At 35.6% G+C, this 12,538-nt stretch overlaps 2 protein-coding genes and 1 long non-coding RNA gene across 3 annotated transcripts; 2 read left to right on the top strand and 1 right to left on the bottom strand.

Annotated features, from left to right (window-relative positions):
* Positions 1-3,866: 3,866 nt before the first annotated feature.
* LOC149043614 (uncharacterized) lies at positions 3,867-6,490 on the top strand. The gene is made up of 4 exons (XR_016187921.1): positions 3,867-3,998; positions 4,441-4,534; positions 5,550-5,667; positions 5,836-6,490. It is a non-coding gene; the product is annotated as an uncharacterized LOC149043614 (long non-coding RNA).
* Positions 6,491-7,923: 1,433 nt separating this feature from the next.
* Positions 7,924-9,112, bottom strand: LOC149043613 (uncharacterized; the record flags this gene model as incomplete). Its single annotated transcript, XM_089210407.1, has 2 exons — positions 7,924-8,429; positions 8,974-9,112. Coding segments are annotated over 2 exons (249 nt in total), but the record flags the coding sequence as incomplete, so codon positions are not given.
* A 1,107-nt stretch (positions 9,113-10,219) lies between these two features.
* Positions 10,220-12,498, top strand: LOC149043612 (uncharacterized). The gene has a single exon (XM_089210405.1). The coding sequence runs from the start codon at positions 10,365-10,367 to the stop codon at positions 11,133-11,135; it is 771 nt and encodes a 256-aa protein (XP_089066531.1). The 5' UTR covers positions 10,220-10,364; the 3' UTR covers positions 11,136-12,498.
* Positions 12,499-12,538: the final 40 nt, after the last annotated feature.

Raw genomic sequence — 12,538 nt, 5'->3', positions numbered from 1 at the left:
GCGAATACGAGAGCGAAATAAAACAGTTTAATTGAGTCTCGTTCGTCAGAGTTCTATCCCCAGTAAACAGGACAAAGTTTACAAAATCAAAACCACACTCCGAATTTGGGAAGTTGATAGCATCTTCAAGGATCGATAGATATACACAACCGTCTAAATGAGACTGAAGTTAGTGAAAACTCAATTTTCTCTGTAAACTAAAGTGGTGATGATTTGCAAGGTTTCCAACGACTGCACAAGCCGATAAATTCGCCGAATGAGCATATAATTAATGCTCGCTTGCTTTTTGATAAATGTTTACGCAGTAGTTAAATTTGGAATTTGAAACTGAAAGTCAAATAAAATTTCCGGATCAAAAGCAAACGGGATGTTGGGAACGGTTTCAGATAAGTTCGACCGTAGCTAAGTGAGTTGTCTACGACGTTAGCCAGAACAAACATCAAAACCAAACTCCGAATTTGGGAACGGTTTCAAATAACTTGGACCGGATGGGTTAGAAAAATAAAACAGAATCTGGATTAATGGGGTTTTTTTAATGAAATAACTAAAATGAGCGAAATCTTAAGTGTCAAGATGCTAAAAGAATGGAATTTAGGGTAACAGCAATATCTCACTTAATAGGAATTTCACCATGACTTTCTTTACACCGCATAGAATGCAAATGTCAATATAACATAAGGTAAGATTTTATTATCCAAAAGACCGTGGAAATTTTTCTGAAAAAACATGGGACATTCATGTGGCTTGGGAATGCCACATTCTAGAATAATTTTCTCATTAGTTCATCTCCACATAAAAATTACCTTTTCTTTTTATTCCCTTTCATTTGAACAATGTCAGATCTAGAGCCAAAATTTACAACTACCAGTGAAAAATGTGTCATCGCATCATATAATAACCATGTAACTATCCACTTCATCAACGATGATCCAACGATGACAGCTTACGACCAGCAGTAAAAGCTAAAATTATCGCTAAAAAGAGTTACAAAGAAGTGAACGAAAGACTTAAAACAGAGGTCGCATTTGTTTTCAGAAGTGTCCAAAAGCGTGCCCTAATAGAGAGACAGTTTGCGGGTCATGTGCGACACTCTGAAGATGACATGTGTCAAAAAGCGCCATTTTGACCGTGGAAACTGGAACGATCGATGCTAGTAAATCGCTTCCTTCCGAGTTGAACAGGAGTGTTTATATTGAAAAAAGTCGTTTCTAGTCGTTTTGTCTGCCTTTGATCGAATCGAAAGTTGATCGTATAAAGCAGAAGTGGTTGCTAGCAATTTAGGTGAGAAATACCTTTGATGTAATCAGCTTAACTTGCATTAAAAATCCGCATTCTTCCTGATCATTTCATAACTAGATGCTCATGAAATTTGCAAATCGCTTTAAAGCCGCTACTTTCCTCTGTTTAGATTATTTTCTGGGCTTGCAAGTTACTTTAATTGTGCAAGTTTAAGGAATCATTCTGTAACTTGAAATTACATGCGTGGGTGGTGACGTACGTTCGTAAAGCGCTAGGAAGGTGAATTATAAGTTGATCCATGCGAACGAGCTCTTCAGAGCTTTGAGATCTACTCGTCGCTACCTTACAGGTAGCAATTAGGGGCAGGGTTTGTTCATCCATGGGTTATTCATCTATTGGAATTCTTTTCGGATCATTTTTATCACTCAATATGTCGTGTGAAAATGAGAATATTCTGCCGATCTATTTTTAAACTGTGTAGTGCATTGATTTGTAGCGAATAATTTTGAATATTTCCTTTTTAAGCTTAAAAGCAATCGTGTCTCTGATGTGGCAGTTTTTAAATGAATTGATCATCAAGCTCAATTTTGCAAACATTAGTAAAAAAATTTTATTTAATTGCAGCTCTTGATTCCCTATATTTAATTCGAGGCTTAAATAAATAAACATACAAGGCAGCATATGCAGATCTTTAATGAGTAGTTGTCTAACATGAACACTAGCTTTAGGAAAGTTGACCTAAAAATACTATGATTGTGGTCCGGCAGTTCTCCCTTAAAGTACATGAGATATTTTTTTTTAATAGGAGGCATCAAGAAATCAGGCCTTCAGGAACAACCTTAGTAGGTTAATCCATTTTGAAGTATCATCAGGCCTTTTAGACCTTCAAAGTCAATTTCCTACAAGAAAGGAATTTCTTCAGGCATCCTTCTATGACACACAAACTGTGAGGTTCAGAGTCTGACCATTTGATCTTGCAAATAGCACATTTTGAAGCCTTATTAGTTGTTTATTCCAAGTTTCATTTAACTACAACTGTCTTGCCTATGATTTACAGTATGTGCAATTATTATTGTTGCAAAGTCATCCTCCTGTATGTCAGTGGCCTATTCTAAGGAAAAAAAATTATAGCAATTTTCAAAAGTTTAATGACCAATAAAGTTTCACATGAACCCCACGCATAATCTGTGACACCTTTTCTAATATTCTCCTGAAAGGCAAACGTAGATTTTAAAAAGTTGACTCTATGCAGGGACTGAGATCAACACTCTGATAGAATCATGCCTTTATTTGGCTCATCTAAAAAGAGTCCTGTAGAACTCACTGCAAAGATTGCTAATGACTACTTGTAACAAGTTATCGCTACTGAGTCCACTGGAACTGCAAAATATGACAAGGCGAGGTGTTGTCTTTTTATAGTATAATATAAACTTATTGACTGGCAGATAGCCAAATATTTTCTAACTTAGTCATTACAAGATAATTTGGTTTTTATCAATTGAGTTGACAAATTAGCCCTTTAAATCCCAGATCAAATTTGTAATTCTCCTCACTGTCAACCATACAATTCTTGTGATGTAAGTTTAGAGAATTTAGTACTGGATTGACTAGTTATCCACAAATTGATATTTTTCTTTATTCTCATCATTTAGCTGGTTCATATTGTATTGATATTGTAAGAAGAAATTCTGTCTTGGTCACTCATGGGAGTTAAGGGGTTAAATGTAAATTGGCCACCATAGTGAATTTCTAAAGCTGATGTTTAGTGTTAGCCCATCATTATGTGCTCTGACATAGGAGTAATGCTTGAAACATTGGCTTTAGATACTCTTTACAGTGGCCAATTTACGATATGAACTCAGTTGACAAAACCAAATTATCTTCAACTGTCTCCCCCCCCCCCCCCCCCACCCAATGCAGCACTGCAGTTTCTTTAGAAACTCCCCCCTTTGCCTTGGTCATCAGGCATGTTACAATATAATATACAAACAATTTGCCTGCAAGATATTACTGGTAAATAACATTACAGCCATTCATTATTCATCAAGGTTAAGAAAAATCAGAAAAGCACAAATTATGGGTCATTGTACTTGAATTGTGTGAAAATGTAAATTTTAGGGTTCTTATTTCTTGTGTGGTGATCAATTCAAAGCCTCAACATCCCCTTCCTCCCCCCTCCCTTCCCTTCCTAGGCAACTCACAGGCATTTGACATTTTGTCTGTGTCTGCTGGGTGTGTAATTTGAACCTTGCCTGGCTGGTCTATAATGTCTACAAGGTCTAGATTTTACAGCTTGTTCAGTGTGTATAAAGTCACAGTCACTGATTTTGCCTGTTGCAAATAAATTAGGTGGGGTATTTGAACAAAATTTTTGGCCTGGGGGGTGGGAATTTTAACAAACCAATCTTCAAAGGTTCAAATGCCTGGGGGGTAGGAGCTAGCCCAGGGGGGATGTCAAAACTTCAAATTGATCCACCTAGTATACTTATTTTAGCATTTTACACATTTTCTCAGTGTAAATAAGAATGGTCAGATTCATTTTTTATTTTACCTTTTAAACCTTTGCACCATTCACCTGAAGAAGACTCTAAGTAATTATTGGTTAATTAGTGTTATTGTCCATTAATATTTTTCTCAAATGTATCTTTAATTGTTAATGTCACCAAGTAAAAATTGAAATGATAATGATTACTTTTAGGCAGTTGAAGAACTTGCTAAGACTCTAAATGCTATGAAGACAATTTTGTATGGATCTGGAGGTATTTTCATTTTTCTTTTGAGTACATCATTACATCTCATGATCATGAGGTCACCACTACCCACAGTCTCAGCAGTGACAGCCCTCATTGCCGGCTTTGCCTTCATTGACATTTCCAGTTCCTCTCATGGGAAGCTTTTTTTAAAAAGGTTATCAAGTTGAACATTTGTGCTCACCTACCTGTGCTCTCCTGTGCTATAGTTGTCTGGGATTTCTCAAAAAAAAGAAAGAAAGATGCAAACGAATGTAATTCTTACCAATGGTTCTTCGTAGGTTGGCATTAACCTTAAAATAAGCTAGCAGTCCATGTAATTTTTGTCAGAGGTTTTTATCTTAAGTGCTTTCCCCTTCCTTCCTTTTTTTTCTGCTTTCTACTCACAAAAAGAAAAAATACTTCTATTAAAAGTAATAATAAGAAAGAAAATATGTACTTTTTTTGTCAGACCAAGGTCCAGTGACTGAACATGTGGCCAGCAGCTTGCACAAGAGACATAAAATTGTGGTCTCTTTCAACAGCTTCACAAAATAGATTTTGAAGTAATGTATCCTTTCCTTATTATTATTAAATTTGTGGCTAAATTCCCATTGTGTGTCATCGACTTAATGAGTTACTGTGCTTGTACCGTCTTGGTTTTTGAATCACTAAGAATGAATTAATGCAAAAAATTTGTATGAAAAGTTTTGTCTCCTTTAAGCCAATTCTCGTCACAGAATACAGTGACATGGCTTCTTTTATGAAACACTCTGGTAGTTTTGTGAATCATATCAGATGGTGTAATATATAATGCATTTGGAAATTTAGTACAAGTTCCATGGAGATTTCTCATTAGTTCTTCCACAACGACTGGATTTTCCCCTTTTTGCTTCTTTTTTTTTTACCGAAGAGCATCTAGCATGCATTATCAGCACCTCGCATATGCCACCAAGGCAAATAAAGAGTCAAACAGAGATATACAGCACTGCACATCCATCTATCAATGACATCAATCATTTTTTAACCCTTGAGCCCTAACATAATTGTGCATAATCTCCATACTGTTCTTTATGCATTTGCTAAGGTGCAAATAGGGAGTATTTTTTTTTACAATCAAGAGCCTCTTTAGGTGATGATCAACTCATTTATTTTTGTGGTTTTAAAGTTTGATTCAGAGGTGATATTGTAAGGATAAATTAGCTACTAGTTAGTCGCAGGGACCAAAAGGCTAAGGGCTTCCCTGATGATCACAACCAGGAGTCAGACCATCTAATGTCTGAACAATTACAACTGACAAACTTAAAACTTGGTTCTTTCTAATCCAGCCAATGATATCATGGCAAAAACTACACCAGTTCTCTTCTCCTTCTTATTGATTAAACTTTTAGAGAAGTTCTACATAAACTGAAACCAAAAAATTCCCCCATCTCTGATGATGCCTTTTGCTTATGCTATCATTTAATTGAAAACCCCTTTACAAGACTACCCTCATGTGCTCTATCAATTGACTGCCAACATATTGCTAGACCTGTTTATTTAATGTGATGCACTCTAGTAATTAGCTTGCTTTCCATTCAGAGCAAGAAAGATGTTGCTCAAATATTTAACAGTGTTCTCAGAAGACAAATTGGAACTTGAAGTCCAACTGTGGAATACATTTATGCAAATAAAGACATGCTTTTTTCCTTATAAGAGGGTAAGTTTGTGATGAAATGTTTAGTGATCTCTTTTGCAAGTGGATAATTTAGCTTTATGGAAGAAAACAATCAATAATTAACCCTTACTAAGAGTTATATCAATGCCTGTCTGTTTTTCACCATTTTGATTTCATTAATCTTGATTTTTTTTCTTCCTACTGTTTCAGTTATGAAAGCCACAAAGTGGCTTTAAACAATGGAATTATGCTCAGGGAATGCATCAAACATGAGACCTTAGCCACAGTTGTGCTAGATGATAAAAGATTCTATAAGTTCTTTGAATATGTCAAAATGTCAACATTTGACATTGCCTCTGAGCATTTTAAGCATTCAGGGTATGTGACAAATTAAAGCAAATGGCTGTTAATTGTTTTTTTTTAATTTTATCAATGTTATGTCATTTCTTGTTAGTTTGTACCTTTTGTTGCTTCATATCAAACCTTAGGAAAGGGTTTAGAAAGATAAGTCATAAAATTTGTTAAATACTACAGTCTGTGATGACTACTTCAACCTCTCACTCCCAAGATCTACTTAACAATTCTCCTTACTGTCTGCCATGCAATTCTGGTGATGTTAGTTTGGTCTTCTTGGTTTGGTTGGTCACCTGGTCTTCCTTTGCATGCGAATGCAAACCACAGACTGAAATGTAATGTATCACAGTTTCTTCTATACAGTTTAAGGTACATATTGAATACCTTATAAGTATATACTGTACTGTTAGTAAAGTAAAGAAGTAGGTGCACATTGCAAAGCAATGTAAGAGTAGCACTGTGTATTAAGAAATGGAAAATTGAAATAAAACAGAGCAGAAAAGCCTGAAAAGTATACATTAATTCTTTTTACCTTTTTGCAATCTTTCTCTAGAAACTGTGCACACATAATCTTATGCCTTGTAAAGAGATCATAAAACCACGAGTGGCTAAGACAGAATTTCTCCTTTAGTTACAATATCAAGTATAAAAGTGATGAGACTAAAGAAAAATATTAAATATGGGATTATAAGGAGATCCAGATTCTCCAAACTAACATCACCAGAATTGCATGGCACACACAAAGTATATTTATTAATGAAAAATTGTATTCAAACAACCAGAGAACATTACTTTTCAAATCTAATCTCAATATGACACGTTTCGCAAATAACGAGGTCATCCTCATGACGTAAACAAAGATGGTTTACATTCCGTAACATTTTTATCCTTCTAAGGCTTTCTTCATAACAGGATTTTAAACTAGGAATTAAACTTAAGTATATTGTTTACAGGATGCGGTCTTTTACTAAGGTATATGGAACTAGTAACAGAATATAATGTAAAAGGAACATAACTTCTGGTCTGTTTTTGTAAATATAACAGATTCAACAAATCTTCACGAATTGATTATTTCTTAAACTACTCGTCTTCAACCTAATTTTTAGATGCTCCCCTAACATCCACGATTACAATTGCTCCCTGGCGGAAACATTTAAAGCGTTGTAAAATTATCCAACAAACAAGTTATGAGAGAAACAAACTTATCAAGTTGAACTCTTTAAGCCCCTTGATCAACATATAAATTCTCACATCTGGTCTCCTCACATATCCTTAGAAAAAAAATTGTGAGTAAAACTTCAAAATAAGATTTTTCTAGCCATATGAATAAAGGGGGTAAGTATGTGAAGAAACTGTGGTGTTGCGTCGGTGGGAGCCCTTACCAAAGCTGTTGATATGGACCATATATGGTCCAAATATGGAAATGGTATGGGACAACATATGGCTAATCTATGGGCATTGCATGGTTTTTATATGGGATGTTAGCTCCCATATCAAACCCATAAATAGTGACTAGTGCCCGTCAAGTGCATTCTATTGTCTTTCACTATGGGATTTCTACGTATTTCGTAAAGTTCCATACATTCCCCATAGGATCTGGTATGGGAATGGTATGGGTCAGTCCCATAGTGATGCCATATGATGGCTGAACATTCTCTATGGGATTGCTACGTATTTCGTAAAGTTCCATATATTCCCCATAGTATCCATTAGGGGAATGGTATGCAACAATCCCATACCATTCCCATAATGACCCTGGACCATTCTCTTTGGGATTGCTATGGGATTTTAAAGTTCCATATCATTCCCAGAGCATTCAGCAAAGCTGACATCTCATATGGGAACACTATGGGGTCCTTTGACTTCAGCCCCATATCTTTACCATATGATTCAGAAATTACTAAAGGGACTGTGAGGTTAAAGGCAAGTAATGGTGACATCATATTCGTCCATTGAAACCATATCTTTAATTGCATCTAAAATTTCTTGCAAAAAAAATTGAATAAAAATAACAAAAAACCAAAAATCTTATATTTCTTCTAGGTCAACACTATGAAACCGGTAGTTTTCCTCTCGCTCAACACTATCATTAACAACACTACTTTTTTTTTATCAAGCAATACGACTTAACTTGCCAACTCTGTCAAATTGTTACTCTTCTTTTTGATCGACACTATAATACGGTTACTGTTATTTTTGGCCAAGACTATGAAACTGTTATTCTGTATTTTGGTCAACATTATCAGACAGAAATTTTCTTTTTGGTCAACATAATGAAATTGGTAAACTCTTGAAGTTAAACAGTTTTACAGTAATTATAAAAAGTGTTCACTCTGCTCGTTACTCTCGTACTCTTGGGGGCCTTCTAGCTTCCACACATTTCATGTTTATCTTCTGTATGATTTGGCTCAGTTGAGGAGAGTCCTTTGAAAACTTTGAACAGACTTTACCTGAAAAAAAAAGTTTAAGTTAATATTAAGTCATATTTACATGTAAAACAGTACCCCAACTTATACGTGGAATGTTGCCTTACCAAGAAACAAAAATTGCTTGATTGGAGGTAATCAATTGTAATGGGTTCTGTTTTGTTTGCTTGATTTATAAAATTAATAACTTAATTGAAAGCTCAGTGACATTATTTTTTTTTCATTTACTGGTGTCTTAATTATCTCTGCTGTGGCTAAGGGAGTAAGATTAAAACCTTTAGATCAGTTTTATACATTTTTTGTGGAAGTTTCAATCCAGGTTAATTGTAATGGGCTGCAATGGAAACTACTGGGATTCCAGTACTTTGTGTCCAAATAAAATTCTTTCTGCTTCAATTCTATATCATAATTATTGCATGCAAGTTTGTATTAAATTGCTTATTTTTTAAGGACAACAATGCCTTAAAAACCCAGTCAATTCAAGTTCTAATTAGTGAGTTAGAGATCCCCATGACTGCAAGTTATGTACTTATTTCTGAATAAAATAATTCAGTGTTGCACTACTTACCAACAAGGGCATCAATGATGAGGGGGGTCAACGGAATGTTTGCATCACCGCTTTTGCCTTTTCTGTCACTTCCCCTTGCACTTGAAATTGCAAGTGTTTCTTTGGTGAAGAATATGTCAACATCAGCATTGACAAATTTTCATCATCCTCATATTTTACAAGGTACCAAAGTTCTACAGGTGTAACAAAAATTAAAACCCTTTGAATTTTCTTAAATTCAAACAATTAACCGTCAGCAGCAAGAGGCATAAAAAAAACTTTTTTAATTAAGGGGCCAGGCTGTTTGGATGCTTTCTGGGAATACAATCTGTACAGTTACTGGTCACTTTGTCACCAGTGAGTCTCGCCACCAGAAAACAACCCAAGATACTACCAATACCATGCATTTCTAGTTCTTAAAACATGTGCAGAGTGGCAGTGAGTTTGTTGGTGGTGAAACTTCCTGTTGGTGAGATGACCGGTAATGTACATACCCCTATGCCCTTTGAATTTTGACTAATGTCTGAAGCAGCAAGTTTTTGGAGCAACAAGAGGACTCTTGTTTCTTGGTCAGTTGTAATGTTTCCCGATTTGCAATACAATAAATATATTACTGGAGCACCAAAGTCAATAGAACTGATTGAAATGTTCTATTCAAGGGGGGAAATCCATTCATAACTTTGGCTCAAATTTTCCTTTTAAGTTCAGTTTACCGGTAGTTTCTTTTATTACTCTCTGGCTAGAGACATTACTTAAACATGTTCTAGGGAAATTTAGGCAACTGATATGTGCAGAGTGAGTAAAGGTTGTCTTTTCTTTGTCTTCAAATGTTTGATATGCAAGGTCTAGAAGCATGCAAGAGTACAAGTGAATCCTTTTGAATAAACTTGATAGTTTGGCAAAAATTATAAACAACAAAGGTGCATGTACTTACGGCCTTAACGTAGTAAACAGGCATACTTTTCGGATTACAATCATTGAAACTTGCTCTTGGATAGACTGATCAGTAAAGAGTTCTTTTCACTGATCTGACAACATGCATGCTTGTCGATCACTTTGTGCTTTCATAAACACGATTCAATCGAGTTGCTTACCTTCTCTTAGACGCGCTGGAGCACTTCTTTTCCTTGAATTTCTTTCCATCTTTTCTTGCAGTGGAAATAGGCAAACAAACCTTAAAACTCGCTCTGTATAAGTAACAAACTCTCTGAAGAAAGGCTTGCCGAAATGTGTGAAAAATTTGAAAAGGACGCGCATTCCGGCGTGGGTCTGAAGGGCTCTCGTTATTGGTCAATTTAACACCACGTGTTCTTGTGTTGAGTCCGAAAGTCCACTACGCACGCGCACTTGAATAACAACACGTGTGGGGTTAACGTGTGAGGGACCGGGAACTAGACTTTAAGTCAACAAACATGGCCGACGATGGCGAGAAGGTTGCACGAAAACAAAGAGGTCGCTACCGAGAATACATGCGTCATTCTAATCCATACAAATTTCCAGCGGCAAGAAGACGAAAAGGCAACCTCTATAAAGCGAAACAATTATCAACTGGTGCACGAAATGATTTAAACAAATGCGATGTTGAAGAAATGATTCCCGACACGCGACATCATGCACAGCCTCTTTGTACTGGCGATCCTGCTGAAATATTCGAAGCAGAAACAAACAGCATGATTTTAGGTGAAGACTGCAGCTATTTTCAAGTGCAAGACATGGAAGATTCAAGCACATTTGGATTGGAAGAAGAAAATAATTCGAGGATAAGCGGAGACGAATTTGAACTGTTTGATTCCGCGGATACTAACACTTTTGAACAATTTGTCAAAGACGAGGATGCTTGCTCGGACATTTTCAGTGACTGTGAGAACCCTGATGAAATAGACACTGAATGCATTCCAGAACATTGTGGAACAGAATCAGATGACATGCTATATTCGGGAGCTCCAATCACAAGTAACTCAAGTGTTATGTTGTTGCTATCTTTCGTGTTTGTTTGGGTGTGGAGTCCATTGAATGTGTCACTTTCTTTAAACGTCTACAATTTGGGGATGCCATTTTTCACTCACAAATGTACAAGAGAGTTTCAAGAAGAAACAACTTCACCATTGCGTATTGCCAGGGAGGGCACACAAGCTATGGCCAAATTGAAGTGTTCTTTTTGGTTGAGGAAACTTCCAGGATGACTTGTGGCGCAGTCATCACTCCAATGCCCAAGTCTAGTGGAGTACTTTGTGAAAGCCATGAAGTATTGGGGAATGTTGTCAATCACATTGTTCCTCTCCACCAACCAAAGAAGAACAGATTTGACATTATCCCTTTAGAGGACATTATAGATGTGTGTCTGTACATTAAATTTTCAGATAGTGAGGTGGGATATGCTGCGCATTTTCCTAACCATTTTGAAAAGGACTGAACATTGTCTTGTATACATGTACATGCATTTTCTTTTGCAAATTTTTAGACCAAAAATTGTCACTGGCCTGCCAATACAAAGCGATGAACATCAACAATGATTGTATAAATTCAAATCACTGAATTTTTTTTGCATTCAAGCTTCCTCATCAGTCTTCAACACACAATCGGACGCATAAGGCCTTGCATTTAAGCTTACTGAAGCCTTATTACATTAAATTTTCGCACCACATTAATTTTGTGATTTTGAGGTTTATGCATTTCACAATTTTGCAAAAGGTTTTGTATTTTGAGTCACTTTTATTCTGTGTTTATCAGTGAGGTGATTTACCTTTTTGGCAATTTACTGTAAAAATTCTTTGACCTAAATATAAGGATTGTTGTACAAATAAGTTTCAAAAACTATTATGTTATCAAGCTTCAGGTCCGTTGACACTCACATCTTCAAAGTTAACTTCACTTTTCATTTTCTTTTGGACTTGCAAACTGTAATTTAACTTATTCTTTCTTGATTTTTACCTAATGCATCACATAATTTTCACATCATGTTATGTACACAAAACTTGTTTTTCATGCCACTTAAACTTTTCAATATTAAAATTAATTGCCAAATTCGCAAAGTTTAGGCATTGCAAAGATTTCATGTAATAAGGAACATGTAGCTTGTTATTTTCCTACTTACAGTCTGCAAAGATTTCATTTAATATAAAGCCTTGAATCTTTGCTACCAAACTTAATTTTTCAAACATAAAAAAATTTTTTGAAAAAAGGCCTTCAGTTCATGGTGACAAAGAGAAGGATCTATTATTCAACAAAGTATGATGCAGTATATGCATGTTGATATTGTTGTAAGTTTCATAAAACTCAAGTTAACACTCGAATTATGACATGTAACACAATGACAATGCATAGGTGAACAGAAACTTGAATGAAATTTTCATCTATTTTTATTAGGGAAGCATGTCAGAGTGTTGCAAAGTTATCTCTTGACTCATGTAAAATATTCTTAGACTTTTATGGTCATTTCAGTTTAAAAAAATGTAGCCTGTCAGAATAATTAATGGTTTTTGCTCTCTGTTTACAATAGAGGACATTATTGTCTCAGTCCAATTAATAAAATTGTCAATTACTCAATGTTTGGACATGTGTTTTCCCATTGCCATTATGAGCATAG

The sequence above is a fragment of the Pocillopora damicornis genome, chromosome 6 (genome assembly GCF_964200805.1).
Source record: "Pocillopora damicornis chromosome 6, jaPocDami1.2, whole genome shotgun sequence".
In the NCBI taxonomy this organism is placed as follows: domain Eukaryota; kingdom Metazoa; phylum Cnidaria; class Anthozoa; order Scleractinia; family Pocilloporidae; genus Pocillopora; species Pocillopora damicornis.
This window is presented reverse-complemented; position numbering and strand designations above follow the sequence as displayed.

Bases quoted from the DNA above. Each gene is read 5' to 3' on its own strand.
- LOC149043612 (XM_089210405.1), top strand. From the start codon at position 10,365: ATGGCCGACGATGGCGAGAAGGTTGCACGAAAACAAAGAGGTCGCTAC.